The sequence below is a fragment of the Aphis gossypii genome, chromosome 2, assembly GCF_020184175.1.
Source record: "Aphis gossypii isolate Hap1 chromosome 2, ASM2018417v2, whole genome shotgun sequence".
Taxonomy (NCBI): Eukaryota; Metazoa; Arthropoda; class Insecta; order Hemiptera; family Aphididae; genus Aphis; species Aphis gossypii.
In genome coordinates this window covers 17,008,809-17,033,050 of record NC_065531.1, presented here as the reverse complement: position 1 = coordinate 17,033,050, position 24,242 = coordinate 17,008,809, and the positions used below count along the sequence as shown (strand labels likewise).

Genomic DNA, 24,242 nt, shown 5'->3' with positions numbered 1-24,242 from the left:
TGTTTTGTACTATCAGTCTCTAAAGCAGAGGTTCCAAACCAAGGTGCCACAAACTTAAATTTAGGATGCCGCAAAATAATTTGAAATATATTTTAAAAAAAAAAAACTATTTCAACTATTTGACCATGATAAAATATTTATGTAAAAAAAAAAACAAGCCCAAGTATCACATTAGTTCCATAAATTAGTAATAACATAATTTTTATTAATTTTGATAATCAAATAATTAAATATAAATATATAATATAGTTAATATTCAATGTAATAATTTGTTTTATAAAATATCTCACCTATATTATATACCTATTACTTTTATTTATACATAATAAATAAAACCAAAATTGCATTATACAAATTTAAATACACCATAATATGTTATATTACTATTGTACTATTATTCAGTACCCATAGAGTATAGGGTGACTCCGAATTTTTAAAAAATAAATAAGGGTGCCGGGAATCAAAAAAGATTGAGAATTCCTGCTCTAAAGGATTGGGTCTATGATAATGAAATTATAATATTTATGCTGTTCTAATACGTTATATGTATTGATCAATAGTAATCCTTTAACACAAGTGTCCATACAAACTACAAAGTATATATAATTTGAACATAAACCTTAAAAAAACATTGGAAGTAAATTATGAATAATCATGAATAATTATTTTACACGTTTTAAAATTTTTACCTGATACAGTTATAGATTTTTTTAATTTTTAACAAAGGGATTCATGAAATAATCTCCAGTTTAATGGCGGTTACATTTGTTTTAATAATTTGTGTTAGCAGTTAATTTTAGAAATATTATACACAAAACACAATGTATAAAATAAATTTACAATACAGCAATAAATTTCAAATTACGAGTACATTAATCATTTATAAATTAAAACAGCCACCTATTTATATCGCTCGCGTAGCCGGGAATTTAAAGAAAAAATATTAAAATTGAAAAAAGAATGTAATGGAAATAACTAAATATGTATCAATATTCAAGCGATTTATATAATTGAACATTTCAAAAAACATTATGATAATGACCTAAGTATGTTTTACAAAAGTTCAAAGAAGTATAGTAATAGTTCAACTGAGTAACAATCTATATAATTGTATACATTTTAAAAACATTAAAATATTATGTTTAACAATCCTTAAGAAAATTCATTTTATAATGCATTTAGAATCGTAAAATTACTGTATTATATTATTTTGCTTTTAGTTAATATTTCCGCTATATTATATTTCATTGATAAATTTTCAATGTTCAATAAATTAAAATATTAACAAATTATATAACAACATATTATATTTTATAATGAAAACATCTCGAAACAAGATAAAGCACAAATTACATCAGATATGCAGCTAAGAATGTCAAAAGTATAGATCTGTACATTTCTCGTTTATCCTGCATTTATGTAATTATTATTATTACGCGTAAATAGTCTACAGTAGTGCGTTGGCTTTTAGGAAACTAATAAAAATAGAATACGGTGGATATGTTGGTCTTGCACATTGGGCGTAGGTTTCTTTGCCTGTATTAGTTTATAACTAAAGATAGTTAAACGCCTTTGCTTGTCAAAATCTACCGAGATTATAGTCTATGCACAAGTGTATGAACACATACATAAAAATAATATATATTATATAGAAATCCCTGCCATTATTGCAAAATTATCCACGAAGTACAGGAACAGACAAACCGGATTCAAACCTTTGTTATGGTCGGCTATTAGCTATATTTTTGTAATTAATAGAAATTATTATATTTCTCTCATTCAGAGTTGTATTTCCACGAAACTCATTGACCACCTAGTATATTATATTGTTCGAGCCAAAGCTCCCCTCTCCGGCTACCATCGATCACAGAGTTATATTATAGGACACCCTAAACGTTTTTGGCAAAGTTAATCCTGGAACATTTTAACGACCGATACAATTGGTGGCACGTGCGTACTAAGTAATCAAAACACATGGATAATTTCCGTCATCCACAAACGCATAAAAGTAATAATTTACCACATCGAAAAAAAAAACAAAAATTTTAAATATTTTATAAATATAAAATTATAAATAATTCAGGAATATATATAGTCAAGTACATTTACAGAAATATTAAAATACACACACATTTTGCCATTCATTATATATGATAGAAAGTTAAAACATTTGAAACAAGAATGAAATAAATGTAATGTAACAATTTGTCAAGTATACTAACCAGTTTAAGAATTGTATACTTAAAACATAATAAAAATATTTAAATACTTATCTATTTTAATATGATAGTCTTACAGTTATTAAAAATAACAAATCAATAACTAAGCCTATAAAATATTAAATTTAACAAGCTAGTGAATAAGCACAAGTTGTATAGATCTCAAAAAGTACGATATCACATTTATTATATTTTTAACTTTCATCTTATTTACTGTAAAAAAAAATAAAGAGGGATGCAATTAAGTAATAAAATATTGAGATAACTTAAAATAGAACGTAAATATATTATGTTCATAAAACTAAACGTATTATAACTTGGTTATAGGTAAATGTAATTTTCAATCAGAAATATAAATTTTTATTTGTCAACTAATATAAAATATAAATAATTAAAAATTCTAATATTTTATCATTCACACTGCCTACTGAAAAATGTTAGTTATTATGTGATGAAATAACCAGACAGTTATCAAATAGGTAAGATTCCTTCTAAAAAAAAACTTTATTAATTTAAAAAATATTTCAAAGTTAAATTCATTTTAAAATTATCTTTAAGATAACTAATAAAATAAAAACAAACACAACCAATAATACATAATATATGTAGTTTATTTCTCCTCTTATGGTTAATTTACATAATTTATTCCCAGAACATGTACAAAAATACCACAAGTATTGTTTGGATAAGAAATATAACATACAACATACAATTTAAGTTCAACAAGATACAATTTCATTGATAATCAAATATGTTTGCATAAAAATAATTAAATAAATATAAAAAAATGTATAAATATATATTATAAATAATTGATATCATAGTTAATAGGTATTCTAAGAAATTAAAATAAATAATCAACTAAAATTATATTAGCTTAAAATTAATTAAAATTCCTTATGATTAAGGTAATCAACTTCAAAATATTCTATATTATAAATATAAAAAAGGAGAATATTTATTTTATGAGATATTGGTATGTATAAGGGCTACTTTGAATGTTACATTTCAAACGCAACATAAAAATAAAAACGTCTATAGCTTATATTGAAAACGAAATATATAGTAAAGAAGTTAATATAACTTTCGACCTCTCACCAGTTATGCACCTATATCTAATCTTTAAATCGATACGGTGTATACCATATAACATGTAAATATTGTATAATCCAATTTATTAATAGAAATATTCTATGAACTATATCATAATTAATTCTAGTTATTTAGAAATCAAGATATTTTTAAATTTATTTCTAGCAAATCACCATGTCAAAATACACGAAAAAATTTAACTTCATCTAATTCTCCTTTTTATTTATAAAATATTTCTGATATTTTTTATTTATTTTTTTTTACTGTTCATGCATTACCGCAACCTACTTAATCATTTGACTGCAAATGGCCATTATATGTGTTCATATCATCAAGATTGTTTGTAGATGTTGTCACACAACCGGAAAGGAGTAATTGCCACTTAAAACTCACTAAGATTATAACGATAACATCACATATATAGTCACTGAACCACCCTTACACCATTCAAATATTTAACGCCAAGACTCTCATCAAACTCTCAAGTTGTACATTATTATTAAAACAAATACTCCCAAACCTAATTATACCTTAAACTCGTGATAAAGTTTCAAGGATTTTGTCTAATCGAAGCATTTGTATCAAAGTGTTCATTAAAACCCGATCAATATACCATCTCAGTTTTAACGTCGACTGCGATTTTAAAATGCATAACAATTATATTTTTTTTTATTAATTTTAGTATACGAAACACGTAGCATTTATTACAACTTATATATATTTCTTTCTGATCTCTAGGTCTAAACTCATGCTTATAGATTTTTAATATCATTTTACTATCACAATTTTAATGTTGGAGTGTTTTTGAAAAAAATGTAATGGCTGTTCCGTGCATAATTACTTATAAAGGTTACGTGCATTTACAATAGTGGAGTGTAGCTAAGCATTAAAAAATTCCAATGTAAAAGTGAAGGAGAAACCCTATATGTATAATGCACAGTTTCAGATAGAAACCTGTCATTACTTCAAGATTAAACGTTTCGTTGCGTACAATGAAAGCCACTCGACTTGGATGAGGGCCATTAGCAAGAAATGGATATTGAATGAATTCAAAGGTCACCTTTTAATGGTAAATGAACACCCCCGGAACACAGGTTTAAAGTTATTGTAAAGTAAAAACAAATTTGCATGGACAAATATTTTAGAATGTTTCAAATATATAATATATTGTATGATATTATAATACTTATTATAGGTTTTCAATGCATCATAGACCTACTGATATTGATTTTGTTTTAATTAAAATAATTTAAAGTATATTTTTTTACACAAAAAACGTAAAAAAATCTTAATTCTTATATGCAGCTATACGTTATAAATATAATTTTAAAAACTCTATAACAATTAACATTAAATTACAAATTCCATACCCAATTTCATGTGTAATTATTAAGAATACATTTTTTAATTTATCTATTTAAATGTGTTATAAACTTAGTCAACATTTTTATTTATTTAAAACGTAAAACCAAGATCAAAATATAATACGTAGGTATCTGTAACTGCGTAATTGCATCAAAGTTAAACGAATTAAATACATTTTATGAATTTAAGATATCTAATACCTACACAAGCATAACAATTTGTAATAATACAATTGTCATAACCTATATTTATTTGTTAGCGTAAAATATTTATGTTGTGATGAATAATATTTAAAATAAAAAATACTTAATTACATACATTCTTAATAAGGTAAGCATTTAAATAATTTTTATAATATAAAAAAAGTTATATTATGCTATATTTTCTAATAAAACTTCATTGAAAATAAATTATCACAAAACTTGCTCGTCCGACATATTTATGAACTTTATTAATTAACCACTATTTTTATTCTTTCTTTACAGATGAGATTAAAGTAGTTTTCTTATTATTTACAAGAAAAATATAAAAAAAGGCAGGTAAATAGGTGCTACTCTACTGTACATTAGGTGTCAAGTGTCACTATTATAGGTAAGCTGAATTTGAATTCAATAATATATCATTATAATATGCGAAAACTGAAAAGCGATTCTGAGTGGAAACGGTATACCTATTATGTCTGTCACTGAGTGATATGTTATTTTTTAAATACCTAGCTATTTAAGTACTTAAGGTAAGTACCTAGTTATTTAGATAAGATTATTTTACTTTTATTATAATAGTAGGCTGATATAATTTTTTCCGAAAATATTGCATTTAATTTAATATATTATTAGTATTTAATTATTATAATAACATGTATCAATTCCAAATAATATCAAACTTACATAACAAAAAATGTAATAACATATTAGTAATATTTTTAAATAAATCAGAAATGTTATTGCGTTTAGTAAAATTCATAATAAATAAAAATACATAACATTTTAAATTTCAGGAATAATAATTTTAAATTATAACGAAATAATTAACAGAATTGTTTTTAACGTTTAAATAAATAATTTCGTCAAAATTCTAACTTTAAATACATATAAAAAAAATTGTGCAAATATACCTATATTTTTAATATTTTTATATAGATACAAAAATTACTTTTATAGGACCTTGTGTTAAATTTTCAAGTTTTTTACCAAAAATAATTTTTAATTGATATTTATAAAAAAAAATCAAATTTCTTGTTGGTACCTATAAATAGCTAAACAATAATTGAAATATTTTAATAATTTTATCGAAAAAAAAGATATTATACACATTTGGTGAAAATTGTAAGTATCTATTATTAGTTAAAAATTAGATTTGCGTAAAGATTCTCGTTTTTCGTTGGTTGTTTGTTTATTTATCCAGTTTATAAAAATAAGTAACAATTGAGAATTTTCAAATTTGACGTCTTTAGTTCAAACTGTATCCAATTAAATATCCAAATGTACTCCCATTTTTAAAAATCAAAGAATTTTATCGAAAACTTATCGACAACAAAAAAGTCCTATCCCATCATAATAACATCAATACATTCATCGACCCACTAAAAATTTAAAATATTAACTGCCATAAGTAAATGTCTTTTTTATTTATAAAATTGTTATCATCAATTATTACATTGGTAGTTAAATTGCATATTATAACTAAAAATATGACTTCACAGATAAAAATGATAGAAAATGCAATGCAAATTAGTTGATTACATTTATTTATGAAAAAATCCCAATTATAAACAAAATATAAACATGTAAATAAGTATAATCTTAGTTTAAGTATCGTTAAATAATAATTAATTGTCAAAAAAATCATTATAACAAACTTTATTGAAATAATTTTTTTTTGTTAGGTAATACCATTCGATGAGCCAACATTTTCAAATTGTTCAATATTAAATAAAAAGATATAGGTAACTTGATCTTATTTAAAATACGAGAAGCAATTTTAATTTCATGGTATAAATAAGATCACTTTTATAAAAATATAATTGTATATATAAAAAAAAAAATGGAAGAAGTAAAAATCTTCGAAGCATCAAAATAAATCCTAAATGTTTCATAAAAATTAACCGAATAAATAAGACATATAACGATATAAAAAGTCAATTGAAATGTATAAGTTTATAAATAATAAATGTATAATATTATAATATTATGTATTTTTATATGGCAATGGCATATATTTATGCCTGTCAATTATTGCTTTAATACCTTACTTAAAAAATATTAATAAAATGATTTGCTTGAACACATAAAATAATAATATAATATGATTTTTTTTACATGAATACAAACCCTAATCACTCAAGAGTGCCACATTAATTATTATATACTTTTAACTTTATTAATTATCTAACGGTTTGGAATTTTTTTTTAAAACAACTACCATTTCATTATTTGAGGGTTACAAATTAAAGTATAAGTATAACCTACCTCTATAGTTTACATAGGTAAAGTTAAGCAAAAGTTAGAAGTTTTAGATTCTGTAACCACAACACTATAACAAATGCCATCAACGTAGTGTAGGATTTCAATTTTAGACAGTCACTGCTGTAATTAAACTGTAATTTTATAGAATAAAATCCTGGAATTCAATTTCAATGAAGACTTAAATATACCTAGAAGCTATTAATATTGTACAACTCTTATTATTTAAACAACATTTTAAGATAAAAACCTAGTCTAACCTACAACATCTGACACAAATAAAGGAGTGTAACTTAATACAACTAAATATACTAACTTTATATTATTTTTTTGATCCCTATAAATTATAAATTTGAAACAATTTTCGTTATTTTGTTACAACCAAAAAAAAAACTATTTATCATAAATTATATATACAAGCCTATCGTTATTATTCATAAGTTGGTAATAGCGTAAATATTTTAAAAAAACAATCAAACCTAAGTTTTTAAGATCAATATAAAATAAAACCTTTATTTATTTATACAATTATTATGGAATGAACATATTCTAAAACTCGTTACCAAATTATATAAACAGGACCGTTAAAATATTTAATTGCACCTATGCCTTTATTAGAGCCTAGGAGTGTACCTACAAGTCAGAAAATGAAAAAGTTTTATACTCTGTTCTATTTTATTTATACTATAAATCGTTAGGTATTATTTTTATTACTAAATTATTGCTAAGCGACTGATTTTCATAAAATCATAAAACATAAAATAATGAAATCTTTTTTCATATATCTTTCTATATTGCATTTATAGAATTTTCACTAAATCCATATAGTACAGATCTATTTAGTTTAATATATCTTTCAATACAATATAAAAAAAAATTATTTAAATCATCAATTCCAACAAATATAAGACATAATATTATGGTTTTTTTTTTTAACGATTTTAAAGATGATAACTAGGTATTTGCTAAAATGTATAGTTTGATATCATTATAATAATTTACGTTTGTATAATTGTTTTATATTTCAGAATAATATGGGTATGTAGTATGTACCTATAGGAAATATAATATTATACAGTAATTCTCTGATACAAACTTTTATCATTTTTAACTTACTTGCGGTATTTATTGGAGCTAAATCAAATTTTGACTGATTTGTAATCAAATAACCTTTAAAAGTATTTTTGCAACACCAAAAATCGCTGTTATATGTTACTAACATAATATTACGTTTAACGTTATATAATTAATAATTAATAACTAATAGTACTATGCAAATACGAGAATTTTTAACCACCCATTCAAGGTTAGATTAACTTAAGACTTAGATAAATGGTAGATTTAAAAGATCTAAACTTGTACACAGTTGTATGTAAAAGCTCATTTCAATAAATTAATAATAATTAGAACGAACTTATAGTTTATATTAAAGCATTCAGGTATTATTAAATCGTTATAAATCGTTTTTGGATTAAAAATAACTTACGGTTGACGAATACTTTATCCTAAGTCCACGACGACGAATTATTTCGATAACGCTTGAAAAATACACCCTCAATATTTCTCGTCAATATATATTATATATTGAGTAATGAGTATATTTGCAATTCTGTTGGAACCGATAATAATAATTGTCGATTATCCGTAAACGTCTGACACGATGTCAAAACAAAACAATAAAAACTTGGAAATCCCGACCGATCTGACCACAGTTGCAGTAGGTACACCTATGCACGAATCGACTGTCAGAAATGTCACTGAAAAAACGAGTCCTCCGCGGAGACGATGAAAACAAATTTACCGACGACCGAAACGGAACACGCGAAACGTTCTAAGTATTATTAGTGTCAATAAATTGTTCACTATAACGTTCGTGGAAATTCCAAAGGTTCGACGGACCTCAAAATTCGCGTCGGGCGGTAGACGATCGGAACGCGAAACGAACGACACGCGACCGCACACAAGACTGAAATCGGTCCACGAAACTATATCGGCGGCGGTGGCGGCAGCGGCGGCCCGACGTGACGCCTTCAACCCCGCACGGGAAATTCCGACAGTGGTGCCAGGCGGCTACCCCAAAAACTATTATACGTGACACACACACACACGTACGCAAATATTAAATATATATATATACGCGTATATAAATATAAATATAAATATATATATATATATAATATTTAAATTATAGGCGTACAGTTGTGCGTGTGTGTGTGTGCGGGGCGCGAAAGGACAAAAAATTAATGGAAAAAAAAATATCCGCGCACCAATGTCAACACCTGTACTCGTAAAGTACGTTAAAAAAAAAAAAGTGTATTATTATTATTACGATATTCTGTTGAGTAATATTATATATTATATTGTACACATTATAATATTATATTATCGTCTTATTTTTTCGAGCCTTCTGAGACTATATAGTACGTTATTACGCCGTGGGCCAACCCTGTGCTGCGTATAGTGAGTACGTCGGTCGTACCTGTTCTCGACCGCTAAAAGTTATACGCTGTAGCCGCGCTCCTTTTTATGTAAAAATAATTTTCGTTTTTTTTTTATTTTATGGTTAATTCGTTTTTTTCTTTTCTTTTAAAAGCCGTCCGCGCCACGTACTTAACAATAAAATGTGGGTGTATGCACTCGGCGTATACGTCTTGTGTAATAGGTTGTTGTATATTATATAGGCACATCACATTATTATGTTATGGTCCGAATAAATAACGTTAAAACTTTTTTTTTAATAAACGATAAATGCATTTATAAGTTTTATCACAATTCATATTATAATATTATATTATGTATTTCATATGTATTGTTATTATTATTATGTAGGTACCTACTTAGTATAAATTATACTATATGGGTACTATATAGATTTAGTGGAACACGCCGTGCTATAATCAAAATACACGACCAATTATTAAAAAAACTTTTTTTAACGTACATTATTTCATCTGTATACACTTTTTCATACATGCATAATATAATGTAATTATTTTTTAATTATTACTATTATTATGATTATTATTATCTCAAAATTGTCGATTTACTTACTATTTTTATAGATTTTATATTATGAAAGAAATTCTAATATTGATTAAATTACATCATTATTTTAAACGAAAAATTGAACAATATAATATGCACTTACTCATAATAAGTTTTAAAATCTAAGGATCTTAGTAGACTTTTACTAATTTCATACCACTTCATCTTAATTGAAATTTCCGATAATTTGGTTAAAAGTTTTTATTCTTTATATACTCCATAAAGTAATTGACTATTAATTAAATTATGATAATATTTTAAAATTTCTCTAAGTTTATAATATCACTTATAATTTTCATTTGTCATTGTCAAACTTAAATGCACTTAATCAATACCTACTGCTATTATTAAATAAAATTTAATCACTTGATAAATTTTGCGTAAAAAATATATTAGTATATTTTTTTATACTCTAAAAGTTAAATAAATATTAATATAGGTAAATACTAATAATAAAATATATTTAATTATCAATATTTTTCATACCTTTGCGATTTTCAAACGCTTGTGAACACTTAATAATTGTCCATATACAAAATATCAAAGTTTAAAAATATATCTATACATTAAACTTATTTAATTTAGTGTTAGGTTTAGTTTTACAATTTTAGAATATTCCAATGCTTTTAGGAATTTTGAATTTTTATTTTTATGATATTCGTTAAGTAGATAAGTATTCAAAACTACTTCTCAGCGTTATGTCTCCATCGTCGATCTTCGAACAAGTAAAATAGAATGAAGAAATAATATATGTAAATTTCCAATTTACATATTATATTATACATTCTATAATAATAATAATCGCACGCACCATTTATAACGTGTTCGCAATCGTTCTTCTATAAACTGAACTTAATTGGTATTTAAGAACAAAACAATAACGTGAAAACAATTAACGGCTTACTTAAAAATTATAACAATTAATTATGTATATTGTCAATCGCACGCAAAGATGCAGGGACACGAATCTCGGTTATGGCGTACTGTTACTACAACTACGGTTTGAAAAGTATTCTTCCAGAGTTCTACAGCAACTAGGTAAACGATAGAAATACAGAATAGTGTTATACATAATTTGTTTCAAAAAAAACCCTATTCATCGCGTAACAGGGGTGGATCTAGAAATTTTCCAAAGAGAGGATGCATGTACGTAATAAAAAGTAATATACCTAAATATTATATGGATGTATATAGATAATTTGTACTTATGTTAGCTATCTTATTTTTTATTTCATTTAGGGGGGTACCTTCGCCCCCCCTTGGAACCGCCCCTGTCTCGTAACAAATCATCGTTATAATAATATAGTGTTGCTGTGTTCGCTGTCTAAGGGTATACCTAAGTATTGTACAATTATTATGTTTTAAAAATAATAAAAAAAAAAAACTTTCGTCAAGTCAAATTATTTCCGTTGAAAATACATATCAAAAATTCAACATGAAATATTTTTTTAACAAAATTGATTTTAAGATATCTTGGACGTTGATAAAAAAAAACGTAATATTATGTATGTTGTATTGTTTAAAGTATTAAAGTATATTTATTTTTATGTACCAGGCAAATTAAATACGGCGGCAAAATATCTACAACATAATATTTTGTACATAACGTATAAACAATATATACTTATATATAATAATATGTACATGCAATTTTATTACAATATATTCGCCGAAAAAATTTTTAAAAAGTTCTATGATAACCTATCGACCACTACGATATTTTATGTAGTTTATTTCTCCCCTCTTTCTCGCAGTCAACACACGACCAAAAACCGGTATTATTATTGTCATCACCGATCGGCTCTCAGTGACGTGTTTACGCATTACGCACTATGTGGCATGTGCAGTGTTTTACAACGCGTCTTGTCGACAGCAGCTGACTGTGGTGTACATAGGTACGTTTTTTAAACTAATATGATACAGACCGACTTTGAGACGATTTTGGAATTATTTTTTTCTTAGCGGTATTTATTGTTTTCAATGTTACATAATCGACTCGAATACGGTCAAACTGTATAATGAATATATCCTAATAATACTATATTATGTATATATTGTAATATAAAACAGTCACAAATCATCGCTCCGCAGTGCCAACACAAATGAACTGTACCTTCATGTTTTTCAGTATCGTGTGATATCAGTGAGTCTAGGATACTTAATAATTATAGTAATTTTATAGAATACGTAACTACATTTCAATAATTTTTGCATAATATATAGGTACCTACTATACATCGGTAATGTAGTATGCCTTTATATTGTAAATTTATGTTTATTGTTATTATTTATTATACATCCATATGGTGTTTTTGCTAATTCTGGAAATGAGTCCTCCGTTAAACATCGGTGATAAAATATTATTTTGTATACAATAATATGAAAGAATAATATTTGTGTTTTATAATATCAATAAAATATGTATGCACGACAACTATTACTATAGTATCAATATTTTATGTGAGTAGTCGATATAGTCCCATATAGTCCTATACATAATATATTATATGAATATCCTAAACATATTATGTTTTGGCTTGTAGTACGTCATCACGTGTCACAATAACGTATTAAGTAAGTACAGCACGTATAATTGTATAGTATATGTGTGAATAATATATATAATAAAATGTCAACTGTAGCGTGCATACAATATTACGATTCTAAAAATATCTTTGAACATTGAATGAGTATATTATTTAATTTATTGAGAATAAAGTCCTGAATATTACGAACGAATTATTATGTTATTAGAATACATAATATCTTTACGAATTTTAATCATGCAATTATAATACTACGTAATATTACGTATTATGCACCAGAATTCATTTAGTTTAATAATATAGTTATTTTAATTTTTTTGATATTTATAATGGATAATCATGATTAATAACCTAGGTAACCGAGCGTGTTATTATATAGTTAAAATATACTGTTTAATGTATAATTGCAGATTATTTGACTAGAAATTACATATGTAAATATTTATAACAATGTGTCATAAATATACATAATAATACTACCTATTTACTCATATTTTATTTTTTTGCGTTATTAAATTCAGGATACAAGCATTTGTATACTTACTGTCCTAATAATACTATATTCCATTTATGTGTACCACACTGTTGTAGAATATGTATCAACAAATTTCTGATTTTATAAGTTTTACGTTGTGTTAAATATATTATTTTATACATCATGCCTATCTATTTACATTTAATATTTTATTTTCTAACTTGTTAACCTTGAACATTCATTATGTTAATACATTTAAAAACTAGTTTATAATTTTGAATACGTTATACTATAAACATTTATACATTTTTTTTTTATACATTTTGTATACTTTTTTTCATACATGTATAATTATATTCATATAAATTATATCGTATAAAAGTATATCAATTAATAATAATTATTGATCATGTATTCATAATATTATCTATATAACATATAAATGTTTGGAACAAATAATTTCTAGAACTACTTATCCAAAATTCAATCATCAAACGGTTGTTTTCGAACGATAACATATAATATTGTGGAGAAGGTTAAAAGTGTTATATAGGTAGTTGTATACTTGTATGGACCAAACTTCTATTCTCAAAAAATAGGAATACACTTGTGGCGCCATCTGTCCAGTAAAATAGCATTTTTTAAAAGCACAACTTTTTCAAAATAAATAAATGTGAAATGACTTTTTTACTTACGGTTAATCATAAAAGTCGTATCAATTCCTTAAGATATTGATGGTAATTTTACCAAACTTAATCAGCCACTATAGGTCGTTGTTATGGCAGCTCACATACGTGAACTTCGTTTTGACTAACGAAAATCGAATATTTTTTAGAAAATAAAATAACATTAAAATTGTTAGTAATTCAAGTATAATATATCAATATACAATATCCGAAAGTTTGTAACTCATTAACTTAAAAACTATGTTGACTATTATATTATAGTTTGAATGTGCAGATTGAATGCACTTGAATTGTGCAACTAAACAAAATGGACAGTACTATCTTTTAATAGAAACTTCAAAGTTAATATTCTCACTGACTCTATCAATCACCAATAGTCAAATTATTTATTTTACAAGAATACCCATAATTATAAATGAGTGCCTGAAACATATGAGTTATAAGAACTCATATTATGTGTATACACCTGATAAAAAACGAATAATATTTGTTTACAAAGAAATAATATAAAGTAAATATACATTTAAATATTTAATAATTAAAATAATACATGGCTCAACATAAACGAAGATACGTAAAAAAGTTAAAAAAATAATTAAATTTGTACTCGAACGTCCCTACGAAGTATATAGGTATAATAAATAATAAATAAATAACTTATATAATATATATATATATTATATTATCTGTTAAATGGATTGGTATAAGACGGTATTGAGTATATGATTATTGGTTAATTTATTGTGTTAAAAATATATATTCTATTTTGATATTTTATATCAATAATAACTAGAAATTAACATTGAAATAATTCAGAAATTTATCAATTTAGGTACTATAGCATATTAGCATCCATGTTGCCATACTGAGCTCATTAGCCATTGTTAATACTACAAAATTATCGTATTATAAAACCTATTTACATAATGAGGTAATATTATAACAGCAATTAGTGCGTGCAAATTCAAAAGTACTTGGTAAAAATACACTATAAACCAGTAATAGCTCGAGGGGGTATATTTAAATCATAGACAAAATAATATCTTCGTTGCTTGGCATTTAAAAACCTCAAATAATTATTTAAGCATCTACATAATAAACAACTTTTAACAGTGCATTAAATTGAACATAGAAATTAATATAAAAGTTGTAGATAACTGTTCTATCCTTGTAGAATATATTTAGTAATATTAGTCATTTGTTAAAAAAGTCTAAATCAAAGGCTCTTTATCTGTATAATAGTACCTACACATTAAAATATAAAAATGGGCCATTTTAAAAGCAAATTGTATGATATAATAATATCTTATTTAGATTACAATATTAGAATAATCATATCAAATAGGCGAGATTATTTTAAAATTAAATTAATCATAAAGGATTTAATTACCATTCGCCACCGACTCTACATCATACATATAACATTTATAATAAATATTATAACTAAATATTAAATATAAATATAATCTATATAATAATAATAATAATTATTATTTTTTTTATTTTTTTTTTTTATCATACAACAAATATTGTTAAAATTATTTTATATTTAAAATTTGATTTTAGAATAATAATTTTAATTAAATTGGGAAATACTCAAATATTTTTGTTAAGCTATTTTCTATAATATTATAGAATTTAGTTTAAAATAATTGCTTTTTTATTCTGAATGTAACAAGTTCTTAAAATAGATAACTTCAAAATCATTAAGAAATTCTTTAAACTAAATTTAAAAATAAAATATTTCTTAATCAAACTAAATTATTTTATAGACACTTTTTTGTGAGCATCATTAAACAACATAATATAATATTTTATTAGTTTATTACTAAATTATTAATTATCTAAAAATAATCACTAAATTAAATGTAAAAAAAAATGTAAACTTAAAATCAACATACTAAAATTAACTACGAAATAAATTATATTTTACTCTGTTTTTGAGTTATATCGTTATTATACATAATATGAACAAAGTTCGGCCAATGTCCAAAGTCCGTATAGTGTGTACTAATTTAGTATTTTATAGTGTGGTACCCTATGCATTATGATTTATTTATCATACTATAGCCTAACCTAACCCAATCTAACCAAATACATTTTGGTGGATAAATCGTTAATGAAGAATGTAGCATCAATGTTGACTTTTTAAGAAAATACGATTTGATGATATTCATTAACCTCGCGTGCTTATAGACATAATTTACTTTTATTATACTTTTGTATATCATAGTAATAATTCAGTACTATGTCACAGTACTAATATAATACACAACAGCAATTACATATCACGTGTTATTTAGATGTATTCGTCGTTTTATAACAATAGTAATGTCAATTTTAAACACTTTGAAATTAATTGGCCGCGATAATATTTTTCGTAATTATTAGGAATACTTATGTATTATTGATTGACGTACAAAACAAACAACTATGTTTAGTTCAGCGAGATCAAAATTGTGAAGCATGCTAATCTTTTAGGTGTTTTTTATTACAAAGTAGAAATAGCATCATAAAAATGACAAAATAAATAATTTTTTTCATAACACATCGTATTATATGAGTATTAGAATAACTACTCTAAAAATGTGTACGTTTGTCGATCGTATCATATCAGTTTAACTATAGATATTTTTTTTTATTTACACATTTAAAGTTCAACCGTAATACACGGTGTGATCACTCTTATGTTAATATATGTTTTTTTTTTTTTTTTACAGATAAAAATAAATTATTTGTGTACAGTATTATTCATATCTACACATACCGAAATCAATACAATTCGATTGGCATTTACTACACGAATTTACGTAAACATATTATTAAAAATTCGATCATTGTTTGAACGAGAGTGGACTCAAATTATCGACACACTTAAAATGTAACGACGATTTAAACGAATATTGTAACGATGTAATTTATTCTATTTTATCTAAAACACATACTCTTCAAAATAATAACAGTGATGAATAATAAATAATATTATTATTATTATGTTCATCGACGCCGCCGACGAACTCAAACGTTTTTTTTAACGCGAACGCGTTTATGATAACGAACGTTTCAAAGCCGTATCGATGACCGGCGATTACTGCCACAGATCGAGAGGAGCATAGTGTACTACAACATCAGCTCAACAACTACAACATCGCCTTTATCGGACGTAGTATTATAGTTCAGTCGAACCGCAGACACGCGCTCGAACGGTCTCGCACATTTGCCACTGATATTATATAGGTAATATTTACACTTCGTACACCGACGCCATATTTTGTTCACACGACGATGTCGTGCGCGCTTGGCTTGTAGTAAACGACGACGACAACAGCGACGGCAATCACTGCACACCTGTTCCGTCGTCGTCTGCGCGCCTGCAGCAGACACACTCGCGCGCGGCTCACGATGGCCGTGTCGTTCGTGCGCGGCATGGCGTCCCGCGTGTCCGTGGAACCGGTGCTGATGCTCTACTTCGTCGCCATGGTGTTCTCCGGGTGCCTGAGCACCAACCTGTTGCTGTACAAGGCGTGCGACCCGACGGGCGAGATGGCCGGCCGGGTGGGCTCCAAGTGCCGGGACGAGGCGACCGCGCAGCACGTGGTGGCGCCCATCAACGGCTGGAAGGCGCTCGTCACGCAGCTGGTGCCCATCGCCCTGGCCATGGCCGCGGGCACGTGGAGCGACCGGCACGGCCGCCGCCGGCCGCTGATCGTGCTGCCCATCGTCGGCCAGATACTTGCGGACGCGCTGTCGCTGTACTGCACCGTCGTGTGGTCCGTGTCGCCGGCGCTGACGGCCACCGCGCAGGCGGCCGCGCTGTCGCTGACCGGCGGCCCGCCGATGCTGTTCAACGGCGTCAACTCGTACGTGGCCGACACGACCGCGGACGAGTGGCGGACGGTCAAGTACGGTATGGTCGGCGGCACCATCGCCGTGGGCGGCATACTGGGAATGCTCGTCTACGGGTTCGTGGTGGTCAACGTGGGCTTCGCGGCCGCGTACGGCGTGTCCATCGGACTGGGGCTGGCCGCGCTCGCGCTCACGTTCGTGTTCATCGACGACGACGGAGCTCGCCGGCGGGCCGAAGAGGCCGGCGACCAGCTGCCGCTGTACCAGGACATCGTCCGGGCCGTCAACCCGTTGGACGTGCTCGGCAAGTGTTACCGCGTGTTGACCAAGCACCGTCCCGGCCACGGCAAGCTGCTCCTGTGCCTGGTCGTGTTCGTGTGTGCGCCGCTCACGTGCGTGCCGCTCGAGGGTGAGTACTAACCATATATTATTATATTTTAATATAACGTACTTTGTAATGCGTTTATTAACACAGCTGCATTCGAATCCGACAACGCACGTTTATGACGACAGATAACTGATAAATAATGAAAAAAAACATACCGAGTTTTTGTATAGGTTTTTTACCTTTATTTTGTATGAAGTTTGTAGTAGTGTTTGTTACTGGATCACTTTATACTATCACCGCGTCCAATTATTATTGTGTTACAGTTATACATAACATAAATAAAGTTTATAAATATTTATACTTTCATAAAATAAAAGTAAAACCGTGAAAGTTGCTCTGGTATACGGTGAATTTCAAATATACGTGGTCGATATTGGGTTGGTAATTCTGTGTAATAGCACGTGTTAAAATGTAAAGTGTATTAACATTGTAAAAATGTTAAGTTACTGAAACAATTTATAAGGAAAACTGTATAACATTTTAAAGAAATTTTTACCACTAACAAAAATTAAATCATACATAAATCGAAAAAAATGTCGACAATTTTAAATAGCATAAAAATAATCAACACATTTTTAAAATGAAGATCACATGTATAGCACAATAGGTACTAATATAAATATTCGGAAAACATTTTAAGTATCTAAAACTGTTCATTTTAAATCGCAAAAAAAATATTATTATGTATTTTTAATGATTTTTACTTATTTATAATGTTGTTTTTTACTTTGAAAAATAATAGAAATCTGTACTTTTGACTGTATAAATTACCAACTAGATCTAATTTTAAATTTTCACAAAGTTGAAAATTCAATAATTTTTTATTGCTTCAAATATTAATGATTGAAATAAATATATAATAAATAAAAAATATTATTATACCTTATTGGAAAATCAATGCATTCATCGCTTTATTCTGAATCCAACACGAAAATCGGTAATAATGTCATTGTTTTAATGATACACTTAAATTTTAAACAAACATTATGATCCATATTCTATTTAATTTGCTGTATACCTACTAATGTATTCAATACATATAGAAATAGGTTTTTTAAAAATTAGTATATATTTATATTTAATAGAGACTACTTAAAAGTTATATAACATTAACATACAACACAAAAAATATTATATAGTGCTTCCACAGATAAAAAATAGTATATTATATCTTTGATTTCATCATTTTCTGGGTACCCCATGGAAATATTATTAATTCATCTTATCTAATGCATATAGCATTATAGCTATGCTTAATTAATAATAATAAATTATTAATTTGATATCCATATTCATCAACGTATTAAATACTATTTAATTACTTTTAAAATATGCTAGTAATTAAAAAAAAAAAATTATAAAAAAAAATGTATTGTTATACATGTATAATAAAATAAATATTTGGATATGTGAGTCTACACAAAAAATATTTAGATGATTCATAAAACTGAATTCAAAGTAATAAAATGAATAGCTATATTGTTTAAGATAAGGTTGTTTTGAAAAATTATCCTTATAGTTTTACAAGACACATTAAATTTTCAATCATAAATTTTTTATATGGAACTTATGTCATTTATTCATTTATCCAAATTACAAATAAAAAAGAACATAATTATTATCTACGAATCGTATTAATTATAAATCAATTAAAATGTTATGTATATACAAATATACATATATTGATAATATTGCTACTAAAGTCCACTAATTTAAATTAAGTTTAGGTTTAAAGTCTAAGGATAACCTATTCTCTATAGACAGAGAATTTTTCATTTTGAAACAGTGATTAATCAATAAAATACAGTACCTAGTACCTACCTACCATATGTTCGTACAATTCCATCTAATATGATAAGAAGCATTATGCTATTTATTTTATCTAACCTATATTTACGAGTAAAAATTGAATTATATAACTTTAAATAAAAACGAAAATTTATATGAATTAATTTTATTATCATCATATTATAAACTATTGTTGTATTATATGTATTAAAGATTAATTTAAAGATGTCGACATTTAAAAAATAGTTTATATTGTAATATTTTTCAATGTTCTTGATCACAGTATAATTGCTCAGTGGCTTATTATAAAAGATAAGAAATAATTTAAAATAATTAATACAAAATATATAACATTTTGTAAAATACAAGAGCTTTTATATTGTGACAAATATGATGTTATGAAAATGTGAGTCATATATAAGAATTAGGTATTGTTGTTGTTATTTAATCGTGTATAAAAACTATTATGTTTAAATAATTTATAATTCCATATAAATCAAATAAGATTTTTCTCTAATTCTTATACTTTTAATTAATTTTACAATATGCAAAATCAGTAAATAATTAATATTGAATTAAAAAAAATTAAAAATATGTTGTTATAAATATCGAACATACTATCGTCTATCAGATAAATTATATACAATCAGTGTCATGATATTTTAATTACAATACTAAAATGATGGCATAATTATATACCTAACAAGCATATACGTTCTTCATATTTTCGATTGGTTATTTAAAAGTTGTATTAATACTTATCGTTTGGATATGTATTATGTAAGTGCTTTCTGTAAATAAATTTAACAATACAAATAAATTATATTTTTAGGAGAAATGTCAGTATTGTATCTATATTTGAGGTATAAATTTCAATGGAATGAAGTAGACTTCAGTGTTTTCAATGCTTACCAGCTGTCCGTTGTATTAATGGGTAAGATCATGTTAAATAAATAATATCTATATAATTAAAAACTGTACATTTAATAATTACCATATAATTATAATATAATAGCGATAAAATATCATTTAGTAAACACCAATTATTAGCAATATTCTATAGAGAAAGACAATTTAAACTGTAATTTTATTAAAATAATTAATTTTTATTGTTGTTTTGTTTATTCAGTATTTAACTAATAATATTAAGGTTACAGTATAGTTATTATCTTTTAAAAAATGTATTGTTTTTTATTTTTAGGCACATTGTTTGCATTAGGTATTTTAAGCTACAAGTTTCGAATGAACGATGCATTAATTGGTACCATCGCTTCAGTATTTGATCTTTTAGCTGCAGTCGCTTTCTTTTTAGTTTCCCAATCATGGCAACTGTTTTTAGGTAATTATTACCGCAACGGTGTAATGAATGTGATAAAATAATGAAATATTAATTTCAATTTTACAGTACCGCCATTAGAACTCTTCCGAGGTGCAGCTTTGGCATTAACTAGTTCTATAGCTTCAAAATGCGTGGGATCCGACGAATTAGGTGATTATATAAAAACTTATTAAAATCACTATAAGACATATTTAGGGTTTGCATTGTTTCACGCCGTTTTATTATGTTTACTTTTTCTTAGGATCAATGAATGCCGTGAAATTATTAATGGAAAGTACGATGAAAAGTGGATTTTTGCCATTATACAATTTTATATACAACCATACATTTGAATCTATGCCCAGTGCATTTTTTTTAATCAGTATTGTTCTAACAACTCCACTTATATTCGTTTTTTAGTAAGTATATTGTTTTATCTATTGATTCAGTTTTAGTTTCAAAGTATAAAATTAAATTTTATGTATGATAGATAACCTATATATTATGTATATAACCTAAGTTGGTACCTACCACGTGTTAAGTCTGCACGATTTCTCTATTTATGTTAATCTATTATTAAATCATTACTATGATAATGTGATAATTTATTATTGGTGTTATTTTTCAGTTCCATACATCACTTAAGTAAAAATCTAAAATCTACTGATGAGAACATCCACAATGAAAATAAAAAACAAGATGCCGAAGTGGCGCCGATCAACGACTGTAACGTAATTAGTTATCATATTTAATGAGATAATACCTGCCTAATATAGTGGTCAATGACAATACGTTTGTAAGATTTATGATGTATAAATGTATAATAATATAATTTAATCATAATGTTATCTAAAGACTGCAGTTATAACTTATTGTCTATGTATACACTACAACTATTATACTATTAAATCAATTTATAACGCATTTTATAATAAAATCGATGTAATAAAGTCTATAAGATTAAAACCTGTACATAATATATAAATAATCAAATCAAAATAAAATAGAGCGTTTGTATTAAAATAAATTCATTGAAACGGGTGTTACATAATATTATATATTTAAATATATTAATATTATTATTATATTCCTATTGATACTCAACCTACCGCTACTTAAGAATGATCTATATTAAGGTTTTAAGGTTTATAATTTAAATGATTAAATAAAATGTTTAATCTTAAGAATTTGTATCAAAGTAAATTCATCCATGAAAGTCACAGTATAGTGTATTTCGCCTCAGAAGTCAGTAAAACAAAGATTTTTGGATTAATGCGGTGACCATAGACTTTCAGAATAACATTTTACTTTACTCAATTCAAACAATGTACAATGTATTGATTAACTTATTGGCTAGGTAGACTATAGCTATAGACTTTGTAAAATAATTATGTAACAGTAGCCAATTTGTGTTTATTGTATAACAGTAACTCAAATATATTTTAAAAACTGTTATCTACGAGTATGTGGGGGTACGAATAAAAAAAGCCAACTATAAATCGAATGGAAAGGTACATTATTTCCAAACAGATGACTTAACTACTTGAATAATTTTATGAGCCATGCAGTGTTGTTTATAAATTAGTGCTGAAATAATAGGATAAGAGGCCATTGGTTTTTATGGTTAAATTTACAATTTACAATTTAGGTGGTTGTTTGGTGAACGGACATAAAATCATCATCTAGGTATATTTACCTCGTGATATAAAAAAGGTTTACGCGACTACTGATTTAAATAGGCTTGTGTTTAACTTTTATCTTATGCAAATAACTGGAAATCAAATTATCTAACCGTTATCTGAGATAAACTGTTTCAATATGTAGTTATCTGTACACCTAATACCTATATCTATATTATACATTTGGCGTGCTTTTAAAATATTTAACTTTTACACGATATCAATTATTAAGTGCCTACCTATTACAGCTCGTATAGAAATAACTGATATATTTAAATCAGTATATAATATTATATTAGCTACCTTATTATACAAACAAATTATTTGTTCTTGAATTATTAGATATTTTATCGTTTGTACTTAACTTAACCTACAAGTGTTGCTCTTATTTATTTAATTATTGTTCTTATTTTTAGTTTTCTTTCTATCTATTATTACTTATAAACTCGTAAATAATAATAAAAAAGTAGGCTTTAGCACATTAATATAATATCTAACCTACTTATCATAGTATATCATTCGTATTCGCCAACCGTCAATATAGAATATATACCACTCTAATCTCATAAGCTTTTAATAATTGAACATAGTACGTAATATCTTCAGGCTATAAATCTACAATAAGTACTAAGTTTGGTAATTCGATAAATAATATACCTAACATGCACAATTATTGACATGTTTCATACTTGTTACCTATTATATTATACTATAGTAATTAACAAAAACAATACATTGTGATAACAAATGTTATAGTGTTTTTTTTTTTAAATATGCGCATATATTGACTTTTAAGTTGGGTATAGTTTAAAAAATCATAAAAAAAAATGATTGTATATTAACAAAAATAAACTTTTTAAATAGATAACTATAATTTTTATATTTGTATTTCATTAAAAATTAAATATTCAATTTAAATCAATATAGGTACCTAGTTGATAAATTAAAAACTATAAATTAGATAACTTTTCAGTAATCTAATTTTGTACCTTATACCTGATACAGTTTTAACATTAATTGGTTTAATGTAACTGATAAGTAATAAAAAAATAAAATACTTTTTTTGTTGAGATAAAATGATAAATTTGCTAATTATTTAACTTGATCTAGATGCTTAAATAAACTATAATCATATAGGCAATACTATACTAAAGTTATGATTGAAGTGTGTCTTTAATTTTCATAAAGATAATATTATATTTTATCAATAAATTATCTCTTATCTTTGTCAATATAATTATATTAAAATTAATCTTTGTACAATAATTAGGTCAGTGAGCGATAATATTAAAACGAAGCAAAAAATTGTTTAATAAAAAATATAATGAACAGT

The 24,242-nt window shown here is 26.2% G+C and overlaps 2 protein-coding genes and 1 pseudogene across 3 annotated transcripts in view; 1 reads left to right on the top strand and 2 right to left on the bottom strand.

Annotated features, from left to right (window-relative positions):
- Positions 1–9,136, bottom strand: part of LOC114127405 (neuroligin-1-like) — a 378,466-nt gene extending 369,330 nt beyond the window's left edge. For both annotated transcript variants that reach the window (XM_050201685.1, XM_050201684.1), the window contains exon 1: positions 8,625–9,136. The gene's annotated coding sequence lies outside the window, so the exon portion shown is untranslated. The remainder of the gene's footprint in view (positions 1–8,624) is intronic.
- LOC114127434 (uncharacterized) overlaps positions 1–24,242 on the bottom strand; it is a 291,174-nt pseudogene that overhangs the window by 193,158 nt on the left and 73,774 nt on the right.
- On the top strand, positions 11,970–22,281 carry LOC114127425 (hippocampus abundant transcript 1 protein-like). The gene is made up of 7 exons (XM_050201692.1): positions 11,970–12,078; positions 16,611–18,145; positions 20,745–20,846; positions 21,114–21,251; positions 21,318–21,401; positions 21,493–21,649; positions 21,859–22,281. The coding sequence occupies exons 2-7, from the start codon at positions 17,293–17,295 to the stop codon at positions 21,980–21,982; spliced, it is 1,458 nt and encodes a 485-aa protein (XP_050057649.1). The 5' UTR covers positions 11,970–12,078; positions 16,611–17,292; the 3' UTR covers positions 21,983–22,281.